This window comes from Salvia hispanica, chromosome 3, assembly GCF_023119035.1.
Source record: "Salvia hispanica cultivar TCC Black 2014 chromosome 3, UniMelb_Shisp_WGS_1.0, whole genome shotgun sequence".
Lineage (NCBI taxonomy): Eukaryota > Viridiplantae > Streptophyta > Magnoliopsida > Lamiales > Lamiaceae > Salvia > Salvia hispanica.
Genome location: NC_062967.1, coordinates 12,360,906 through 12,384,714, shown reverse-complemented (window position 1 = coordinate 12,384,714; position 23,809 = coordinate 12,360,906). Strand labels below are relative to the sequence as shown.

The following is a 23,809-nucleotide window of genomic DNA, read 5'->3' as shown; positions in this document are numbered from 1 at the left end:
AGTTACACTCAATTAAATAGTCAAGAGATTAATTTTATTTATTAGACATATATTTTTGATGTACTTTTGCTTATGATCAGCTTAAACATCTCCAACGATTTACACTAAACTCAAACTCATTTTAGTGTAAATGTCACATAAATATGATTTTACTACAACCATTTATACTAGACTCAAACTTAAAAGAACATTCTCTATATTATGCCCTTTTTACTCACAAAATTTGAAAAACATTTAGGTTTTGGTTTAATGTAAACATAATGATAGGTATTTTTTTCTCAAAAACAAAAAATGAGATTGGTTTTTGAGTATTATTGGAGCTAAATACCTATCCCATTTTAGGTTTTAGTGTACCCTTTGAGATGGTCTTATGGCCACAAACGGTAAATTATAAATTCCAAAGGAAAAAAATATAGAAAGGTAAATTATTTTCTAAATAAAAAAATAGTACAAGATTAATCCCAAAAAGTATAATACATTTCAAATATTTTCCCCTTGGAGAATGATTTTTCATGAAAAAGAAGACAAATATGATAGTTATAAGATTTTAACTCTCCAATACCTCTTTAAAATGAGAAAATGTATAATGCATCTCAAATACCTTTCTCTTTAAAGAATGACTTTTCATTAAAAAAGAAGCAAATATGATAATTATATGGCTTTACCTCTCTATTTACCTTTCATTGGAGATTCTCTATAAGTAGTACTATAGCTATTGTTGATTCCACCCATTGTGCCTAGTCAATAGGTCTGCTAGCATAATACCCTTAAGGGTGTTCGGTTTGTAAGATTGTAGCCGAGACTAAATTTGTAGTGTGTTTGGTTCATGAGATTCAATCCCACAACTCAATCCTATATGAATAATCATGGGATAATTAGTCATAGCTAACCCCTATGACTAAAATAATCTCTCAACTCAATCCTAGATTTTTATCTTGAAAATCGAACACCACCTTAGTAATTACTACCTAAAAAAAAGCCACGAAATTAAGCATGTTCACCGAATTTTATTTTCTATTCATTTTTATTTATAACTTGTAATTAAATTAATTTACTACTACTAATACAAAATAATTAAAATTTACATAATTGAAATTAAAAATTTTAATAAAAAAACATAGAGTCGCTAACCAGTAAACCATAGTCGCAACTGTTGCATAAAATCGTTGAAAGATAACGTTTCCTGCTTAAGCTTCTCAGGTTTCACTGGAATTTTCAACAGCTATCCCTCAATCAGCGTAGCATTGCGCGACAAAACAGTTGTTTGCTGAGACGAGTAATTTTCATAATTTTCTCTCGAATTACGAATGTGGCGGAGAAACGCTGCCGGCGTAAGTAATTAGCTCAGAATTTTATCTATTAGTAGTACTACTATCTTGTTTCATATTATGTGGCTGCATTTGTTTGTTTTTTGTTGCCGCAGCTGATAAAGTTTGATTTCGGACTTGTAGTTTGGAGATGAGGCTCGAGAAAATGAAGATTCCGATCAGAGCATATCTGGTAAGAGTTGGAATTGGAAATATCAATAAACCGAAAAGTTAAGATTATTGAATTCAACTCTCGTTTTTCTTCTGATTCTGATTCTGATTCGCTCGGTAAATTTTGTTATTTACGTTCTGTTGTAGATGATTTGGAATAGTATGAATTTTTTTATTACGAAGTTGGTAATAGGTCTTTTTTTTTTCTTTTTTTTTTTTTTCTTCTGGCGTTCGGGTTTTCTGCTTGTTGTTAAGTTTATGATGCTATTTCTCTGGTCAACATGATGCTTGAACAAGTTTGTTTGCTGTATTTAGTTCACAAATTTGTCTGTTATCTCCTTTGTTATTCTCTGTCAGAAGAGGATGAAGATCCGGATGGTGAGTGGATACGGAACACTGTATCCTTGGGTGGAGATGAAAAGGACAAGGTAAATGCCCTGATCAATCATCCATAAACATTTGTCCACGTCCTAGTTTGCCGTTTTAGCTGTAATGGCAGAAATATAAAGTGTAACAATGTAATGTTAAAATAGTTAATTATTTCATATTTGTTTGTTTGGATGGTCTTTATTTTCCTATCGGAGTTTAATATCTTCTTGTCTATGTTGGGGCAAGGTTACCATAACGAATATGGTTTTTGGCAGGGCAAGATGAAGGTTCTCTCACAACTTGAGATACTCAGAGGTAGTTTATGCGATTCATTTCTTATTTCTTATATTGATTATTGATCTTGGGTTCCAAACTCAAATGGCAATACCTGATGCATTTTTGCAGAGTCCTTTATGGAGGAGTCTGTCTCATCCCCTGGGGTATTTACTGCAAACTCTTAGAGCAACATGTTTTAGTACTCTAAGAACTATCCTTATATGATCTACGGAATAATTGGCCAATTTTGTTTGCCGGAAAGGATAATATTGAAGAAACTTTCTTTTACTACTATGTAAACATGAAAGTTCTTTGTTCCTTGTAGAAAAGAAAAGAAAATATTATTCCTTAATTGTTATGATCTTTCAATATTTCACTTCATCCCTGCAATTGGTGTTATGATTTCTAGTGAATGGTTCGGGACATAAGTAAAAGTGTGACCCTTATATTGATAGAGTAATGACGGTAGATGCTAGAAATGAATAGAAAGAAAAGAAACGAAAGACAGAAAGTAAAGTAGTAAACTAAATAGGAACTGTATAGAAAGAACAAAAAATTATCCTCTACCGAGGCCTATGATAGATACCGTCCCTAGACCAATACCAAGACAAATTGCTCTTCCATTGAGGAGCTATTTGTAATAACTACTAACTGCTGACTCCAAGACTCATAATCCAACTTTAACTCTAATAGATAAAAGCTCTCTCTAAGAAACTACTAACAGCTTGACTCTTACTCTGAAAATATTCTGCAAAGTTAACTCTAATAATCTGCAACAATGACTCATTCAAGATGTTATTGCTAATCTTGTTTGTTGATAGAGAAAAGGAGCTTATGAAATTGAAGATGAAGTTGAACCTCCTATCTTCAATGATAGGAGTTCTCCCAACCACTACCATGGAATTGCCTCTGACACCCTTGCTCGTTCCAATAAAGGACTAATCTTCTTACCGGACATATCTTCGGTCTCATATTCTGATGAAGAAATTATTTCTGATTATGAGGTGTGGTACTTATGTATGAACCCATAGAAGGCCATCTTAATATCTCATAATCATTGTTTCTAAACGTTGAGTGGTAACACATCCAGAAAATTGGTCCTGGCACCTCTAAAAGTGTTAGAGAAAATTTGGCCATCACATGGTCTGAAGCAAGTCGTGAAGTGGAGGCATTAGTCCGGTCAAAAGAGAATCCCTGTTCTTCCTCAAACCACCATGATGTATTTGTGAAGGAAAAGAAATCCACTAGAGGTACTAGTCATGCATTTCTGGCAAAAGCTACATAGCAGAATTCATATATTTTTGTTGTACTTTCTTGATATTCCCAGTCTCCCTAAATCAAAGATGCTTTTACGAAAAATATTTTCTATATTATGTCCCAGTTCCTCTTCATTTAGTAGGTCTCTGCTTAACTGATATATGTTATACTTACTAATCAACAATATAGGAGGCAGGGGCCGGAGAAAGGCTAAGGTCAAATTTTCATTCCCCTGCCATTCAGATAAACCAGACCAATCTTTGGTTGTAAGTGATAGCGATGAAGGGACATCATCTGACAAAATCCTTATAGCAGATGAAATTGGTGATGTAGTTGATGATGAGATGCACAATAATTTGGCTGACTCTCAGCTGAACATTCATAACAAACACATACTTACTTTTGAAATGCCCCATAACCATGACACCAGAGGGCATTCAATGGCTGAGATTCTAGGTGGCTTCCTTGAGAGAAGTGATCTGCAAGAAGAAAGTTCCAAACTGGTTAGACTCTCTTCTATGAACTTTTCTCCTGGATCTACAGTTTACATTCAGTTGTACATGGAATTCAGGAGACCCAGAAAAGAAGAAGAAAGCAGGCTGTTTTAGTAAGAAATGTGCTTCCATTGGGTGATAGCATCCAAGAAGACAATGATCTGCCTGAGGCTTTAGATAGTGACACTTCTTTTGAAACTGAGGATGAGGTAGTTCATATATGAATGGCTATCTAAGTTCTTTAAAACTCATTCAATCCATGTATCACACCTTCACGTGCTTGACTGTCAAAGTGTTCGTGGCAGGAGGGAGCTCAAAGTGTAAAGTCAATCATCTCTAGAACAATGGCAGACCAATTTCATGAAGCTTTCAGAACAGTCTCTGCAATTGGTGACAGACTAGATGTTTCTTTTCCCAGACCTTTGTGGTGGGTATGGTTCTAGTGCTTGTATTGTGGTTCAATTTCAGGAGCTTTAAAATGCAGATCATGATTCTATACATTTTATTCACATTGAGTTGTAAATCATGCAGTGGTGGAATGTTTAGGAGGTTGCAGCAAGTAATGCAAATTGAGAAAGAAAGAGAGACGGATTCCGTAAAGAATGCAAGTGCAGAAACCGGTATCAAAGGTAAAAGTGAGAACCAACATTCTATTATCGACATACTACCATTTGTTTCCAAGCAATTCCTTGATCTCCAAAATTCATTTGCTTCCAGGTGAAGAAACGGCAATTTTGGTTAGAATTTTGTCAAGGTCTCTGGAAGCAAAGCTGATTGTGTGCTCTTGTACTTGTGTTGGAAACGGAAAGGTTTGCTTGCTCCCAGAATTAAAAAACTGGACTATTTTAAACGTAGTCTAATTTTAGTAAGCAGTTCCCTTTGCTGTGATATTTCCAAACTTAGGTCCTCATGCTCCTGTAGATTTCCCTTCATGGAGAACTCCCATAAGTTCTCTCTCAGCACAGAAACTGCATCATGGCATGGACAATTTGATAAAGTTGCACATGTTCCTTCTAATAGCTTATATACGCAATGATATTTTTGGTTATGTCTCCAGAATTTTTCTAGGGAGGCAAGGACTATCACTATCATCTTCAACCCAAGAATGTCAGACAGTGTTGATCTGGAAGTCAGCAACCTGATACATATTCGCCCTCCTTGGTATGACTTGCACTAGCTTTAACACCTTTTGAAATCTGTAGGTCTGGGTAAGTTATGCAGGTGTTTGTTATATAATGAAATTGAAATTGGGTTGTAATTGGAATTCTATGGACTTAATATTCTAATTCAATAACAAACCCTTTGTTTGGTAAAACTAAGTAATTGATGTAAAATTGTATTTTTATTCCAGATTCTTTGTTTGCTATGTCAAAAAAATTAACCAAATTTTGACATTGACTTTAAATTGAATATATTTTATTGATATACATTATGCATCTCCACATTATTTTTCTCTATATTTTGAGTTGTTTGTGCGAGTGTATATGTTGTGCCCGTGTAGTGTGTATTGTGTGCAGTGTGTGTTTGTGTCTGTTGTGTGCAGTGTGTGTGTGTTATGTACTGTATGTATATTATGTGTAGAGTGTGCAGTGGGTGTTGCATGTGTATTGTGTGTGTATTGTGTGCAATGTGTATTTGGGAGGTTTCCCAATTTTACAAGTATTTGGAATTCTGAATATTTACATTGGCTCTGAAACTCAAATTGTAGAATTGAGACATATGAAATCGGACTTCTTACAAATCCAAGCATTTTTATGGTTGGTACCAAACAATGAATTTGGAATTGAAGGCTTCACACCCTCAATTCCATGGCATCCAAGAGTGTATATTTGTGTTTCTTCCCAAGTTAAAATAAGACATCGTAGTTGCTTTGTTGTTTTAATTTAATTCACTCCCTTAATAGTATACTTTACTCTGTCTTAACATGGATCCCATGCCTGTCATGATTTGATGATTCCACTTTCTGTTCTTGCGACTATGCTGTTGATATTTCTTGTTATGATGATGTGCTGTCTGTTGAAACAGGAAAGAGGTGCAGGTGAAAAATGAAGTTATCTTTTTATGCTCACACTTCTCCCAGGTCCAGCCTTGACTTCGACTTCACCCCAAATCAACAAATTTTAAGATAGTTTCGCATACAAGTTCTATGTTTACTCTTTAACAAAAGTTATTCATCCTCAATCTCAATAATTGTTAAAAAAATTCTATACATGTGTCGTGTGTGTGTGTGTATGTGAAAACAGCCAAGCGAAAGTGCTCTTGTAAGAAGCAGTTGCGATTTCGTTCTCATGAATATAGTCAGATTCTTTTAGTTGATGCTTTCCTGTCATTTATCATTAGTGTTATAGAAGCAGCCCTTATTTTGTAATCTGATTAACTCTATCTAGTTTTGTTATCTCGAAACGAAACTCTTAAAACACAATTTATTCGTGATACGTAAGCATTTGTCTGAATTTGGAGATGCATGATTGTAGTAATTAAATGTAGTTTTGGTTAATTTGTTACTTGTGTTGAACACTAATCGGAATATTACGCATACAACCACATCCGAATTATTTTAGTTTCCTGATTTTGGATCCAAACCCGAGACTATGATTAAGAGAAAGCAATAAACGTTCTAAAATATACTACTCCCTGTGGATGAATAAATAAATCATCAAAGTGTAGATATTACTAACATTTTGGAATCACTGAATTGATTGAGGTATCTGACAGAAGCCGAACCCAAAGTCCGATGCCACGTAGCTCTTGGTTTAGTCTAATTCTAACATTTCGTGCCCTCCAATTAACGAATCGAATACGGTGACTTGTCCCCCTAAATACCTTTTCTGCCCCTCCCAAGGCTTCAACCGTCATTTCACCCCTTCCTTCTTAAGCTCTCTCATCTCATCGAAATCGATCCTATCCAACCCCAAATCGAGCCCACTCCTCCCCCTTTTCCCGAAATTCCATCCAAGTCCCCGCCACCGCCATGGCTACAATTTCAAGCATCGCCTCTCACCCAAACCCTAACCCTAACCTCAATCTCATCTCCCCCATGCTCCAGCCCTACCTCGAGCAGCAGCAGGAGCGCCTCCACCCCGACACGCCGCCGGACGACGGAGGATCCTCCTACGACGATCGCGATTCCTCCGCCGCCAACAATAATAACCCCTCCACCCTCAGCCCCAATCCAAACCCTACCCCGATCAAGCTCCTCCACCTCTCCTTCAACCAGGACTACGGCTGCTTCGCCACCGGCACCGATCGCGGCTTCCGAATTTTCAATTGCGATCCCTTCCGCGAGATCTTCCGTCGCGATTTCGATGGCAACGGAGGGGGAGTTGGCGCCGTCGAGATGCTCTTCCGGTGCAATATCCTTGCGCTGGTCGGCGGTGGCGAGGCGCCGCAGTATCCGTTGAATAAGGTCATGATTTGGGACGACCACCAGAGCAGGTGTATCGGGGAGCTGTCCTTCAGGTCTGAAGTGCGTGGGGTTCGGCTTCGGAGGGATCGAATTATTGTTGTTCTCGAGCAGAAGATTTTTGTGTACAATTTCGCGGATTTGAAGCTGTTGCATCAAATTGAGACTATTGCGAACCCCAAGGGTCTCTGTGCGGTGTCGCAGGTTGCAGGATCGTTTGTGCTGGTTTGTCCAGGGCTGCAGAAGGGGCAGGTCAGGGTGGAACATTACGCATCAAAGAGGACTAAATTCATCAATGCTCATGATTCCAGAATTGCGTGCTTTACCCTCTCTCAAGATGGGAATTTGCTGGCTACTGCTAGCACTAAGGGGACGCTTGTTAGGATATATAACACACACGATGGGAGTTTGCTGCAGGAGGTAAATTGTTTTTTTATGATGTTACTATTGTTGTTTTGTTTGTCATACTAGATTAGGCCATCAGGCTCGATATATTCGTGTCATGTTTGTTGATACATCCATTTATTTAAGCATCGATAATGTAAATGTTGGTTACTACTTCAAGAGATGGTCTTGAGTTGGTGCTTATAACGATTTAGATAACATTGCTGTTGGAATATGTGGGCAGAGTGTGAATTTTGTAGCCCCTTTGTTTTTTCCTCATGAGCTAACATCGAATGGATTAGAGTATAGCAGTATGCCATATTCTTGTTGTTATTATGTTGGTCACAATGCTATAGGTATGAGGTGGGGAAGATGCTGTATTCTGATTCAGTTTTTTGTTTTCATTTGTTGAGCGGCTGGAGCCTGATCATTTTTTTTTTGTTTTATGCTCCACCCATGGAAAACTGATCTAAGAAGAGCCCACTTGTAATATGCTGCAGGTCCGAAGGGGCGCAGACAGGGCAGAAATATATAGTGTGGCATTCTCACCCACAGCTCAATGGTTGGCAGTGTCAAGTGATAAGGGCACTGTTCACGTTTTCAGCCTTAAGGTCAATTCTGGGAATGTTGGCAGCGAGAGGTCAAACAGCCCTCCTGATACAAACCCTTCTGCTGCGACACCAGGCTCTTCACTGTCTTTCATGAAAGGTAATAATGCTGAGTTACACTCTTATTATTAGAAATATTGCAGCCTCTTACTTTATTCGGGAGTTGCAAATTGCTTGCTATCAATTTGTCCGAGTTCAGAAGGAAATCGGATTGGATTCTTATCCACAACTACTAGCACTAATGGAAGATTGAATGTGAATTCCTAAAAGCACAATTATTAGCTTACATGTTTTTATAACATCATTAAAGCATTGATTTTGTTTGTTTTTCCCCATTTCATGGTTGTTGGCTAGTAATTGGACTTCTTTCTGCACCCTTGTTTTCTCATGAGAATATGGCTAGTTGGTATTCCTGAGGAAGTAGAAAGTATGTACTGCCTTCCTTTTAACAATTCTGGGCCTGAATCAGTTTTCTTTTGTTTTGTCAGGAGTCCTTCCGAAATATTTCAGCTCAGAATGGTCAGTGGCTCAGTTTCGCTTACCTGAAGGATATCAATATATTGTTGCTTTTGGACACCAGAAGAATACAGTGGTAATTCTTGGCTTGGATGGAAGGTCAGTTTTACTTAACTCACAGTAGTACCGCTCTGATTAATTTGGAAGTTTCTATTTTTCCAACTTTACATGCATCTGCTAGGCACTAGTGTCATAGACCTGGCTTCTGTAAATCACAAGCCTCTAATAGGACTGTTTCTGTTCTATAAGGGCTCATTCGGTTTGAAAGATTATATCTCATGATTGAATGTGTATTATGTTTGATTCATGAGATTGAATCTCACAATGATAATCAGTCATAGCCATCCCATCCAACTAAAATAATCTCACAACTAAGATGGATGATCATGATCGGCACCTGATAGTATTGATAAGTGACTATACATGTTGGTTGGCTGACCTGTTAACTGGACAGACTGGGTTCTAAACATGCCAACATTACATTTTTTTCCCTCATGTGGAAGAAAGGATGAGTAGTTGAGAATTGCATGAACTGTTAGGTTTAAATGAAATAAAGATATATGGTTGTCAAATTGATTAGTTGGTGGATGTATGTGCAGCTTCTATCGTTGCAAATTCGAGCCAGGGAGTGGTGGGGAGATGACACAGTTGGAATATCACAATTTTCTGAAGCCAGAAGAAGCATTTTAGCACAACAGATATGATGCTGCTCTCTCTCCCTGCCTCTGCTTATGTTTTCCGGGTGCTAATTTGTGGGTTCGCGATGATGTTGTAAATATCCAATGTAAATGAAACCAACAGAGTGAAACTGCTAAATCCATAACCAGTTTAGTATTGTAAAATGGGAATAACAACAATATCTGCTTCTACATTTCTTGTTTTTATGTCATCTGCAGCTGCAGCTGCTTCACTATCTCTCGTGCGCTTATAGTAAAGGCCAAATGTATTTTTTCCTCTAATTTTTTTTTGATTTTGATAAAGTATTAAGCTTTAACTTAATTGGAATGCCCTTTAAAACACAAGTAGTTTATACTAACAATTTTTGGTTTCTAACCAAAATATATTTTCCGGTAAAAACTATACAAACATCAATTTTATTTTGCAACAAAAATGAGCAAGCACGTCTTTTAGCTTTTCCAGACGCATAGTTTTTTTTCTCTCTTTCGGATGCATAGTTGAGGCCAATTTGGCCAAACATTTGGAAATTCGCGACATGGATGTTTTCGAGCATCACAACAGGAGGAGACTGGTTGAGGATGTGTTGTGGGGCTTCGGTGAGATGTGCGTCTTTTGTGGAGGGAAAGAGGCAGAGACAACGACCCTCCACATGCCCTTCTCCCCCGCAGTCAGTGAGAATGTTGTGTGACACCCACTCATTGGGCGAGCGATTGAGCATCACATTTTCCGGTTTTAATATTTTTATGAATACATATTTATTTTATTTAGTTGTGTCGTTGGCCGATGGTCTCTGACCCTTCTTGATATTTATTTTACCCCTTTGAATAAATATTATTTCTCTCCGTTTCATTTTCACACAACGCATCTTCTTCATCATTTTTCTCCTTCCATATCCAACTCTATTGTTTGTGGTCAATAAATGTTGTATAAGGAATAAAAGGTTGTGGGTGGTAAGGGATGGAGTAATAGTATTACTACTACTATTGTAAACTTTACCAAGGGGATGAAGTTATGGAAGACCACACCCACACGTGTTCGCTAAGTTTTTAGAAAAAATTTTCCCTATCCAACTCTATTGTTTGTGAAATGAAAGCTCATTATATATACGTGGTTAGTAAACTATAGGAATTTAATAAGAAATAGTCAACTGAACAATTAAATATAAATAAGGAAAAAATAGTAATAATTCGCCCTCAAGCAATATCAGATGCCCAAAACCAATTGTATATCATGACATAACAATAATTTTTAGTTATAATCATATTTCATGTCATTTTCTTTTTTGACAAAAATATATTAGTAATATTTTTAAACTTTATTTTCTCTCTTATTTTACTATCTCATTTCTCTTATTTTATTTTTTCTCCCCTTAACTCTGAAAATATCATTTATTTCAAATCCCATGTCCAAAAATTTAGTACTCCGTTTCATTGAAATGACTCACTTTCTTTTTGTTTTGTCTCAGTTAAGATGACCTATTACTAAAAATGAAAACACATTTCTCTCTGCTTTATCTCATATCTCTAACACTTTACTCTCTCCACTTCACGCACGAAATAAAATTGCATAAATTCTCGTGCTGCCAAAGAAAGTGGTCATCTTTATTGGGACGGAGGGAGCGCACGTGGAGAAGGGGAAACCGTACTACTTATAGGTGGGAGTATATAGACTCATTAACCATACTTCTTGAATTGAAATCTTCTTTGAATTATTATTATTTATTAGCAAACAAACTTAAAAATTTTAGAGGCTAATATGAGACTTTTGGGTCAGTGTTTGGTATGTAATGAAGGTGAGTAATAATAAAATTGATAGATAGCATAAGAAGCAAACTGGAAAGTGAGACGCATCTCTATATAAAGTATAAACCGTAGCACTCCACAAACACAGCACAGCAGCAATGGCGATTAAGGTCTACGGCCAACCTGCCTCCTCCGCAACGAGAAGAGTTCTTGTTGCCCTAGAAGAGAAGGGCCTCGATTACGAGCTAGTTCTCATCGATTTATACACCGGCCAGCACAAGAAGGAGCCATTAATCTCAATCAACGTATGCATAATTCAGCTGTCTTTTTTCATGTTTTTTTTTTACTCTGAATTTCACCCACGTTTGTCGTTCCGATTCAGCCATTCGGCCAGGTGCCCGGATTTGAAGATGGCGATTTGCAGCTCTTCGGTAAAAATAATTACGTGTTCTAGTTTTCTATTTTGACAGTCTCTTATTAATTGTCTTACTTCACGTTTACTAATACTAGTTTTGGTAATTGACATTCCACTAAATTATTTCTCTTACACGTTATATTATAAAAGTAATAGGAGTGTATAAAAATAAGACTTACATACTTACTAGGAGTAATTAATTTTTTCAACTCAATTTCATTTATATTTCTTAAAACTTAGTATCATTTCAAAGTGAGATAGCATGCATTAGGGGACGAAGGGAGTAAAACAAATAACGTTGTACTCCACCTGTTCGATGAACTAACTGCGGAAATCATAGATATTGCTAGGATGCAACTTTCACTATATTAATATGAGGCCTTTTGGGATATCCCAAGAGCAAAACTGCAAGGACTTAGCCTAAAGCAGACGATATCATAGTAATGTGGAGTTCAGGTGTGCACCCCACCGCCGAACCCTCATTAGATGACAAAACATAATGTAAAATGTGCGTTCTGATCATGTTTTGTTTATTTATCATTCCTACCAAACTGGTGCGAATATTGCAGAATCACGGGCCATAGCGAGCTACATCGCGCATGCGTACGCGGACAAGGGAAGTCCGCTGATCTCGAAGGATCCGAAAAAGATGGCAATCATGGGAGTATGGGTGGAAGTAGAAGGTGAGAAATTCAATGTGGCCGCCCAGCTACTGAGCTACGAGCTTTATTTGAAGCCGATCAAGCTGGGACTGACGGCGGACGAGGCCGTGGTTGAAAAGAGGCAGGCCGAGTTGGCAGCGGTTCTCGACATTTACGAGGCCCGTTTGGGAAAATCCAAGTATTTGGGTGGCGACGACTTCTCGTTGGCCGATCTGCTCCACATTCCCATCCTTTACAACTTGCAGAAAACCAAGGTTAAGGCGGTGTTCGACGCGCGCCCTGCCGTTGCCGCCTGGGCCGCAAACCTCTTGGCCCGCCCTGCTTCGCACAAGATTAATGCGGCTTAAAGAAAGACCTCTTCATCATGCTCAAACCAAACCTCGTTTTCTACTTATTCTAATTAAATAATTTTATGATAGTATGAAGTTTGTTTGCATTTTATTCTAAATGGTTATATTGTGGTCAAGATAATAAAATACTAGTAAACTTGGACATGATAGAAGACAAGTGAAAAAAATTAGAAACGCAAAATCTACAAGGACAAAATAGTATAGTAAGACCAATTAATTAACTTAAAAGTCATGGTAACTAAAGTTTTGGATCATGGTAGAACTGCCAAAAATTAGCTCCATGGTACTATCATACTTAATTCGTGTTAATTTTAGTACTATATTAGCACTTAGCTGTAGTTTAGGGTAGTATGCAAAATTGGTCCATATTAATTAAATTAACACGTGATTGGTGTTAAATTGCTAGTTATTAACCTATTTTACTACTAGTCAACATGTAAACATATTAACAATTAAGACTATTTATTTAAGCTTGTTTACATTTTTTCCAATCGACTCTTCATACTAAAATACGGAGTACAACTTGTGAAAGAAAGTTTGACTAAAATTCAACAAAAAATTGCATTTTTTTATTTGTTGTAACTACTAGTCAAATTCATATCCCTTTCTTGAGATGCATCTTGTTTGTGTGGATGTTGTTGATTGTGGTGGATATTTTTTGGACCACACCTGGTATTGGCTATTTCAATTTTATTGTAGGGGACACGTTAAGTCAGCGTCTATAGGAAACTTCTGGAGAAGATTTGTTGAAAACGTGGGAAAATGAGAGAAAATACTTTTTCTTTCACCTGATGTAAACTCTAAATGTTTTATAAGATGTTTTAATACCAAAATTTTTTAAATAGTTTCACCTATTCTATAAATAGGTGGATTTGAAAAATAGTACTAACAAATAGTATTCCTATATCAGCGAAGGCATTTTCTCTTCTCTCTACATCTTAGTGTGCAATTTAGGAGTATTGCATTTCTCGGTACTCGTCTCTAATTCAAATTTGCTGGTGCTTACGAGTTTGAGGCCTTTCTACTCAAAGGAAGAAAGTTGTTTCATCTTTGAGGACGTTGCGTCAATCCGCGGGTACTAGTATGAGCGTGTTGCATCTTGCAAAAAGAGAAATACTTTAACTCGACTTGAAAAATAGTTTTGCATCTTGTTACTTTCGTTTTATTTACTTTCTATTTGTGTATTAATATTATTGTGTATTAGCAAAGTTTGCTACTGTAAAAACTAACATTGTTGTATCAATGATAAGATAAAAAAGTTCCAATTGAAAATGGATAAATTTAATAAACGATGAAAGGGAAATGGGAAATCAAATCTGATAAATGGAAGAAAAAGAAAAGAGAGAGAGAAATCATAGATAAAGAGTGATGAGAGAGAAATCGTGAATAAATAAAAGAGTGAACTGCACCAAAGGGCCCTAACTTTTTGGCTTGTTTCACCGGAGACCCCTAATTTTAAAAAATCACATCGTAAATATCTAACAAAATATATAATCACAAACTTTGTTTTTTCGGACCATAACACCCTTAGGGCTTGAAAGGGCAAACTGGACCTTTTACCATGCCGCCCCTGCATCTCACTTGTTGTATGTACTGTGGCTGACGCGAATGGTATTGGATGTGACAGAAACATCAAGTCGTTTGTCCTCTCTGTTCCATCAGAATGCAGACGGACGCCACCCCCTCCCTAAACTCTATCAAACCTGCATTGATATTTTGACAATTGAAACAATTGGTTTTTATTTCTCTTTCCTATTTCCCTCTAATTCTAAATTTCACTTCATCAACTAGCGAACTTTCAAAAATGTAGTACTAAAGATCGAATTGTGCTTTTTACAAGTAACGACTTACAATAATAAAATGACACAGTCGCTCATCATCTAGCGCATTGTTCCATTATTGAATGAGTGACTAAAATTGATTAATAATAATACAATCAAGCAAACCAAGAGTAATTAATTCTTAAACTAATTATTAGTTAATCATATTCGGGATCCATGGGAAATAGAAACGGGAAAATAAAAAATGTAATGTGTATATTTTCAAAAAGTAAATAAATAGATAAAACATGTCTTCTTCTCAACAAAATAAATTAATAAAATAAAGTTTTAAGTTGACATTTAATTGTTCCGTGTGAGCAAGTAATTAAGGAAAAATAAATAAAATCACACGTTATATATAAAATTCAAATTTTGATTCTTCCGTGGATTATGTTTTTTCTCACGTTATATAGAGTTTGTTAGAAAAAATTGGTTAAGAGATCATAGAAACTCTCACTTTATAATCGAATGGAAAATTAATTCAAGAATTAAATAAAATAACTAAATGAAATTAAAGCTAATTAACTATTCTAAATTATATGTTTTAAAATTAAATACTCTTCAGTAATTGAGGCTAGCTGGGGGCAATCGAAATGCAACCTCATTCTCGCCCTTCCGAATTCCGATATTAATTTAAAACTAGTTAGCTAAACTCACATTGATTTTGTGTAAAATAGAATGATAGTCTATAAGGATAAAATGATTATTTATAAAATACATGAAAAAACAAACAAATTGTGAAGTGGCTCTAGCCTGTCCAGTTATCCTTATCTTTTAATACAGTATTTTATAAATAATTTAGACTACATTAATTTTAATAAGAATTAAACTATATCTGGATCTTTCGTTCAAATCATAATTCAATAATTCATAAACGTCTTACTAAACTGTTTCAACTTAATTTTTTAAAAGTTTACAATATAAAAATGACTTTTGAATTTCACCTCAAATTCAATTGCCTCGTCACAATTAATTTGGAGAAAATTCCATATCAATAAAATTTAAATATCCTATTTACAGATTTTAATATTAATCATCATGTACAGAAATACTAGAATTCGCTTCAAGTTAGAGTATTTACAAGATAATATCTCATTCTTCTAAACATGATTCCATATGGAGACCATTTTGTCAATATTAATGGCGTAAATTGCTACACGAATATATGCTTCCTCCATTCTGAATATTTCTCATGTCCAAATAACATAATAGATTGGGGTCGAGTTAGGTATGGCGATGCTTGGGATTCACAAGCCGCCGAAGAAGAAAGGGATGAAAGGAATGAATCCACACAGAGGGAGAGATAATATGCTAGTATATAACAAAGATGAAAGAAATACTAAAGAAAATAGGAGAATGGAAAATTAGACTCTAGGTTGTTTGACATGTCTTACACAGCAGAGTAGGTGTGCAGAATAGGTATACAGAATAATGGCAAAGAGACTACATTGCCCTTCAGCTTATTTGGGCATTTTCGTCCGGAAAATGGCAAAAAACATAAGGTTTGTGATTATATATTTTGTTAGATACATGTGATGCGATTTTTTAAAGTTAGGGATCTCCGGTGCAACAAGCCAAAAAGTTAGGGCCCTTTGGTGCAGCTCACTCTAAATAAAAAATGTACTATTAAAATAGTCCTTGGGAAAAGAAAGAGGGAAAAAGAATTTTATTTTTTAAATAATAGGAGTGGTAAAAAAATTCTGAAACATGATTATATATCTGAAAATAGTAAAAAAAAATTGAGAATTATATTGAATGGTGTAATATAATACAATTGATAAGGTAAGATAGAAAAAAAATAGATAATGTAAACGAGAAAAAGAAGAAAAAATAGTGAAATTAGTATTAATGGATTGTGGGGGACTGGGATTCATTTTCTAAATAAAGAGTTTCTATTTTTATTATGTAATAACTTCAAAGGAAAAAAAAATATTTTTAAGATACAGTGGGAATATTATACTCCTACTTTAATTACTCAATCGCGTTCCTTACAGTCTGATTCAATTTGAAAAGTCAACTTTTTCAGAAAGGTATATGACATAAGCACTTATGCATTAGTAATCTTGATCCACTTGTATATATATGACACATGCATTTATGAAATTTTAGTTCACATGCTTTTATGACATATGTACACATGTAATATGTACATGTAAGAAAACTCATCTACTACTTACTTTTGATCAAAAAGGCCAAAAATAAACAAGGTTTGGAATCTCAGATTCTCAACACAATAGAGCCATTCATACATTCCTCCTCACCTAACCTTGAGAGTTCGTGTTTGCCTGAATGAGAAATCTCTTGACTACGAGTTTATCCCCGTCGACCTGCGCTCTGGACACCACAAGCAGGACCCTTTTCTTTCCCTCAATGTAATTCATCCTTGGAGTTACGTGATAAAAAATGATCTAAAAAATGTGTGTTCTTATCATATTTTGTTTATTTATCTTTTTTATCAAACTGTTGTATTGATGATGTCTTCAAACATCAAATATAGCTAACATCTCTCATATTTTCCTCTCTGCAGCCCTTCGGTCAAATCCCTGCCTTTCAAGATGGAGACCTCAATCTCTTCGGTAAGCTCTCTCTCTCCCTGGGTTAATTACACAATTAAGGGTCGCTTGGCAGGGAAGATAAATAAGACCAAATATTATAATAGCACACATTTTAGGTCAGGTAACTCTAAGATAAAAGAGTAATCTTCCCTAGCAATATATTTATATAGTAACTAGTTTTTATGCAGAATCGAGGGCCATCACTCGGTACATTGCGCATTCATACGCCGGGAAAGGCATTCCACTAGTATCCTCAGATGCGAAGAAGGCGGCGGTGGAGGCTCAGAGGTACGAGCCTCCAGCTGCGAAGCTGACGTGGGAGCTGGGAATAAAGCCCGTGTTGGGAATGGCAACAGATGATGATGTTGTCAAGCAGTGGCGTATTCGGGATTTTTAATTTGGGGGTGCAAAAAATAATTACAAAGACAATATTTCAAAATGTGAATGATCGTTTTTGTTTTCTTTGTTATATTTTTTCAATTATTCAATTTTTAAAATAAAATCTTTATCTTTATTTTTTTTTATAAAAAAACTTCATTTTAAATTTCGATAAATTATTTTATTGTATAACGAAAATTGTACATTTGAAATACAAGTATCCATGTTTTGTTAATTAGCACTATATAATGAGAAGGTTAGTTTTATTATTGAGATTTTTTTAAACTACAAAAATATATACTGTACTTTATATTAGTCATATAAGTATCTTCTAAAAAATAATTAATTGAAATTAAATATGAAAGAATACAAAACTAAATTAAAAAAGAGTAAGTTAGTGGTTAAACACATAAATATTTGTTAAAAACAAAATAATTAATAAAACTTGAATATGAATTGAGAACAAAATAAAATTGAATTAGAGGTGATATAGACTAAAACAAAGTTAATTTGAAGAAGAGAAAGTTAAAGTAAAAAAGATGGCAGAAAATGTGCCCAAGAAGAGTTGAACTCGGGCCTCTGGCATGGAGAGCGAGCCAATTTGCCACTAGGGCACCACCGAATTTTGTGAAAATAAGACTGCATATAATATTAAAGCATACAATTTTGGGGGTACAGTTGTACCCACTTGTTACTAAATGTATACGCCATTGTTGTCAAGGCCCAAGAGGCTGAGTTGGCGAAGGTTCTAGATGTGTACAAGGCCCGCCTCGCCAACTCCAAATAGTTGGGCGGTGACGCCTTCTCTCTAGCTGACCTCCACCATCTCCCTACCTTGAAGTATGATACAGACCAAACAGGAGAACTCAGCCCAAAAGACTAGCCTATTAAGTGAAAGAACCCATTTAGCCTATATACCCCACATTAACATTCGACCCTCCTTTAAGGGCCAACGTCCTCGTTGGTCACGACTGGTTCTTTGCCAGGCCACCATTCCGAGTTCTCGTTGGTCACGGCGGATTCTTTGCCCGGCCACCACTCCGAGTCGGCCCCAAACGTACTCGTTGGTCACGGCGAGTTCGTTGCCCGGCCACCACTCCGAGCCGTTTGGGCTCTCAATGAAAGCACCAATTGATACAGACTAAACAGGAGAACTCAGCCCAAAAGACTAGCCTATTAGATGAGAGAGCCCATTTAGCCTATATACCCCACATTAGTTGTTCTCACAACCGATGTGGGAATTGAGTCTGTAACAAAGTATCTTATGGCCTCACCGGTTAAGGCGGTTTTCGAGGCCCGCCCCCACGTGGCTGCTTGGGTGGCGGATATCATGGCTAGGCCATCCTGGCAGAAGGTTCTAGCTGAGTTCTGAGCTTTGGCTATGGTTCTATATCATCAACTAATTATCAATTGTTGGAGTATGATTTTATTTATTTTATAGTATTATGTTGTTATGTTGCATGGGAAGTGTACCATGGTCATGGAATCTTTCAACTAGAAATTTCCTACATTGTTTACTCTGCTTAATTATCTGTCACTCTATTTTAATATTCACGCGTAGTAAAATAACAATAATAATAATTTTACAATAAAGTTTGATTTACTAACTCAATGTGAGCCTCGCACTTGTATATTTTGAAGGAATCGAATTAACTTTCATATTCGAATTCTATTGTTCACTAGTAAAACTATTTTACTATTAAATATAGTAATTTAATTCCATAGTTATTATAATAACTATATAATTAATAATTTAAACCAATAATTTTTCCTACAATAATAGTGTTAAAAGACTATCCAAAATTTTTCCGAAAGATAAATTAGTAACAAAATCATCTCACCAAAAATAAAATCAATTCAAAAATACGGATTTAATATATCTAAGTATTTCTAAATTAAAAGATGTACGATTAATGTATATTTATCTTTGTCAAAATGTGAAATATGCATTTTAAAAGAGATTTAACCTTTGTATATAAATACCTGATGATTTTTTTTATGAAATATTACTCTCTCCTCCTCCCATTAATTATAAACAACTCATAGGATGATAGGAGTACTTCTTTTTGGAACATTTCATCTAAAATGAATCATTTTATTTTTAGCAAAATACTCCTAATCCTATTCCTTCCATTATAAACAACTCATATTTCTCTCATACTTAATCTTTTTTTTTACTCCATTATTTATATTATTTCATCTCCCACCGTCCTAATCCTATCTTTATAATTGAGAAGATGATAGCCTGGTTCCTTTGGTCGCTGTTTGGTAATTGTAATAAAGTGGATTAATAACAAAATTGATTGCGTATGATCTGGCATAACATACGTTTATATACGGAAATGATGGATTAACTAAATCAGCAAACTGAAATAAATGAGATCCCATCTCTATTTAAACACTAGCCCTCTTCCATCTTCCTCCACAAATCTCTCCTCTTACAGTTACACCACACCACAGCAGCAATGGCGATCAAGGTCTACGGCCACCCTTTCTCCCCCGCAGCCAAAAGGGTTCTTCTCGCTCTAGCAGAAAAAGGCCTCGATTACGAGCACATACTCATCGATTTAGCCACCGGCCAGCAGAAGAAGGACCCCTTGATCTCAATCAATGTATGCATAATTCTGTGTTTTTTCACCCTCTTTATTTTATTTCTAATTTTCTGTTAATTTCACCCACGTTTGTTGCTCCGATTCAGCCATTCGGTCAGGTGCCCGGATTCCAAGATGGCGATTTGCAGCTCTTCGGTAAAAATGAATAATATTGCACTCCACCTGTTCGATGAATTAACTGTGCTAATCTGTATACATAACTCGTCTATCTTGGAGTTACATACTTACATTACATAAAACAATGACCTGCTTTAACTTGTTTTGTTTATTTATCTTTCCTACCAAACTGTCCCTTGATATTGCAGAATCACGGGCCATAACGAGATATATCGCGCATGCATACGCGGACAAGGGAACTCCACTGATCCCGGAGGATCCGAAGAAGCTGGCGGTCATCGGAGTTTGGCTGGAAGTGGAAGCTCAGAAATTCGACGCGGCCGGCCAGAAACTGAGCTTCGAGATTCTGGTGAAGCCGATCAAGGGACTGACGACAGACGAGGCCGTGGTTGAAGAGGGCCAGGCCCAGTTGGCAGCGGTTCTCGACATTTACGAGGCCCGTTTGGGAAAATCCAAGTATTTGGGTGGCGACGACTTCTCGTTGGCCGATCTGCACCACATTCCGATTGTTTCCAACTTGCAGAAAACCAAAGTTAAGGCGGTGTTCGACGCCCGCCCCGCCGTTGCAGCCTGGGCCGCCACCCTCTTGGCCCGGCCCGCTTGGCAGAAGATTAATGCGGCTTAATTAGCTCCATCTTTTATCTATCCTGGTTGCATGGAGAGCTCTTCTATGCCCTAAACTCTATTGTCTACTTATTTTAAGTAATACTACTCCGTATGAGGTTATTACAGGAAATTTGCATTGACAAAATAGTAAAAGTAATTAATCAATAAACATAAATAAAGAAGTTTACGTAAATCCATGTGTGTTTGTATTAAATTATTTTATGACCCGCCACAACTTGATTCCATAGCTTAATTTTTTGTTTTCTTTTGTTTTAATCACTAAGTATCAAAATTATCTACACAAAATTAGGTTTTGTATTAGCAAGGCCAACAAACCAGTCAAGCCGTACAGCTCGTTAAATATGTAGATAATAGTTGTGTATTTATTATTTGAATATTTTAATTTGTAATAAATCTATTAAACAGATATGATTCGATCTAAATATCTCATTGGATCATCATCACGGTATAACAGTAAAAAATCCACCCGAAATTACTCGTGATTAGTGTCAAATATCATTACTTCATATGGTAAAGATTGACAAAATATACTACAACACTCGAGAATTCACAAAATAATATCCCCAGATAATGTATTCACATAAATATTCGTATTTTTCCGCGTGCTAGCTATTAGAGCATCCAACATGATCTTCACTATTAATGGATTCAGCCCCATTTTTATTTATATTTTATTCTCTGCTCTTAGGTAAAGCACATCACCCACAACCATGACCTTCCCAAGAGCATGCCTTTCACTTTTAATAGGCCCCACTATTTTATTATTCAATTTTAGAACTACAATTACTAAAAGCATTTTATTAATAATAAATTTTTTTACAATTTTTGAAATGACATTACAAATTTCTAAAAAATAAAAAATTACATATTCAAATCCTAAAAAAATTAATTGAATAATTTAAATCCTAAAAATTAAAAATACCAATAAAACGCACAATATGTTCGATTAGGGGAACCGACTACTCGTTGCTCGAATTTCGCCCAAAAATGTTCGAATTGATGCAAAATAATTGTATGAAGAAGTATGAGTGAGGGATAGTTTGGTTTGATGTAAAAAAAATAAGTAAAAAATGAGTGCGTTTATAGACAATTTTGATGAATTGAGGATTAAAAAAATGTTAAAAATTGAAAAAACGGTCATAAAACGAATCTATTTTGGGAAGTGGGAATAAAAATAAATTTTTTGGGCTTCTGTCGATTTTTTAATGATTTTTTTACAAAAAATAAAAAAACTACATTAAAATGACATCAACTCGCCATCACCCACTTCACGACACGTGGGCGGGCGCGTCGCACTACTGCAGAGAGCGTGCTCGTGCCGACGGCACGAGCCCAACAATGAACTCGTCGCGTGCTGTGCCGGCACGAATCTGCTCTTCCGAATGGCAATGCTGTGGATGCTCTTAGCCTTGTATGCATAAATGTGTAAGTAATTACTACAAAATTCATTATGAAACATGCAATCGACAACAATACCATTTCCGTTGTAGCATTATTTTCCAATATGAACATGCAAAAATTAAGCCTATTTGCAGCAAGTTTGCATTTTTGCTAATTGACTCTTCATATCAAAATACAACTTGTCACGTATAGTATTTCGTTTTTACTAAAATTCATAAATATTATATTTTTATTTATTTTTTACAACTAACTGTCAAATGCCACAAACCTATGATGGTTTGTGGATATGGCGGTATGAGTATCATATGATTTTTCACCCTTTATTCTTATCTTTCTTCTAAAATTATATTTAATTTCTCATTTATTTCTTTCGTTTTTCATTTGTTTTCAGTTTAATTTAGTCACAGTAATAAATATTTAATGTGCACATTGTGAATGAAACGGATTTTAATGTGGAATTAGTAAAGTAAGAGAGAAGGGAAAAAAGTAAGAGAAAAAGTAATGATAGTGTAATGTTGGGTCCATATTATTAAGAGAGAAAAGGAAAAAAAAGTAAAAGAGTAGTTGAAAACTTTCATTTTTTAAATATGCTCTATTTTTTGTGGACAACTAAAAATGACAAATATGCTCTATTTTTTGTAGACGGAGAAGTAATAAATAGTTGAAATAGAGAAAAAGTGAAGTAAGAGAGAGAATAATACAGAGAAGAGTTGAAAAAGTAAAATAAGAGAGAAAATAATACAGAGAAGACTCTTCTCTGTATTATTTTCTATCTTACTTTACTCCCTTTTTACTCTAACTATTTATTACTATCATTTTTTCAAAACAAGTACTCAAAATGAAATGCATCTACTACAGAGGGACGGATGAAGTACTTTATTTAATCCGTCTAATTATAATGAAATGTTTCCTAAAATAAAAATACCAGCATCTCTACCTGTCACACCTCATCCCCTTTGACGTACACATTTGTAATAAATAAAAATTCTTTCCGTTTCATAAACAAAATTCATAAAAATAAAAACAATATCATCTCTACTTTTTCCTTTCACTTACTTTACTCTCTTTCTTCATTAACCACAAAATAACGTATATAATCATACACAATACAAAGCATATATCATAAATAATTTCATTTCCATATGCATATGCCTCTCTGATCAATTTATCATTCTGTGACACATCAAGCCTGGTATCTGCCCGGGATTCCTCTATGACCCGAAGGTCCCTCTGTATTGGACTCATAGGTCCCTCTATGACCCGAAAGTCCCTCTGTATTGGACTCATAGGTCACTATATATTTTCAGATCCAGGACAAGACCGTCACAAATCCTTTTTAATCATATAATTCATGTGCTTCAATGTCGGGTGTATCCATAGCATTAATCAATATTCACATTATATTCTATGAAATAATTTCAACACAATATATAAATACATCCCTTGCACCAATCATACATTCACATCATATTCCACCATATAATCCAAATACTTACTCCAATTTAACACATAACAATTAATACTATAACCTCTATAAAATTAAAAGGGTGATTTATATACACCTGATATAATTTTACCCAAGCTCAGTACAACTCTTGATTCCGATTTATAATTCTTGATTCTGAAGTGCCCAAAACTTTTTTCTCAAATAAATTTTCTATTATCAG

The 23,809-nt window shown here is 35.6% G+C and overlaps 4 protein-coding genes and 1 pseudogene across 8 annotated transcripts; all 5 read left to right on the top strand.

Moving 5' to 3' along the window:
- Positions 1-1,197: 1,197 nt before the first annotated feature.
- LOC125210876 lies at positions 1,198-6,190 on the top strand. 5 transcript variants are annotated; one of them, XM_048110491.1, is made up of 14 exons: positions 1,198-1,331; positions 1,452-1,500; positions 1,839-1,906; positions 2,123-2,162; positions 2,253-2,287; positions 2,945-3,127; positions 3,214-3,373; positions 3,570-3,883; positions 3,952-4,083; positions 4,168-4,301; positions 4,406-4,503; positions 4,592-4,683; positions 4,932-5,035; positions 5,900-6,190. In XM_048110491.1, the coding sequence occupies exons 1-14, from the start codon at positions 1,308-1,310 to the stop codon at positions 5,964-5,966; spliced, it is 1,500 nt and encodes a 499-aa protein (XP_047966448.1). In that variant the 5' UTR covers positions 1,198-1,307; the 3' UTR covers positions 5,967-6,190. The 5 variants fall into 5 exon arrangements, with proteins under 5 accessions (XP_047966448.1, XP_047966449.1, XP_047966447.1 ...); XM_048110492.1 differs by having other exon boundaries at positions 1,836-1,906; positions 4,180-4,301; XM_048110490.1 differs by having other exon boundaries at positions 1,836-1,906.
- Positions 6,191-6,761: 571 nt separating this feature from the next.
- On the top strand, positions 6,762-9,698 carry LOC125210877 (autophagy-related protein 18a-like). Its single transcript, XM_048110496.1, has 4 exons — positions 6,762-7,697; positions 8,162-8,369; positions 8,758-8,884; positions 9,385-9,698. The coding sequence occupies exons 1-4, from the start codon at positions 6,846-6,848 to the stop codon at positions 9,473-9,475; spliced, it is 1,278 nt and encodes a 425-aa protein (XP_047966453.1). The 5' UTR covers positions 6,762-6,845; the 3' UTR covers positions 9,476-9,698.
- A 1,577-nt stretch (positions 9,699-11,275) lies between these two features.
- Positions 11,276-12,723, top strand: LOC125216021 (glutathione S-transferase APIC-like). The gene is made up of 3 exons (XM_048117623.1): positions 11,276-11,510; positions 11,588-11,636; positions 12,190-12,723. The coding sequence occupies exons 1-3, from the start codon at positions 11,364-11,366 to the stop codon at positions 12,627-12,629; spliced, it is 636 nt and encodes a 211-aa protein (XP_047973580.1). The 5' UTR covers positions 11,276-11,363; the 3' UTR covers positions 12,630-12,723.
- Positions 12,724-15,682: 2,959 nt separating this feature from the next.
- Positions 15,683-18,757, top strand: LOC125209290 (annotated as a pseudogene).
- A 912-nt stretch (positions 18,758-19,669) lies between these two features.
- On the top strand, positions 19,670-20,850 carry LOC125215185 (glutathione S-transferase-like). Its single transcript, XM_048116525.1, has 3 exons — positions 19,670-19,997; positions 20,084-20,132; positions 20,303-20,850. Exons 1-3 carry the CDS (start codon positions 19,851-19,853, stop codon positions 20,737-20,739), a joined length of 633 nt encoding a protein of 210 aa, XP_047972482.1. The 5' UTR covers positions 19,670-19,850; the 3' UTR covers positions 20,740-20,850.
- Positions 20,851-23,809: the final 2,959 nt, after the last annotated feature.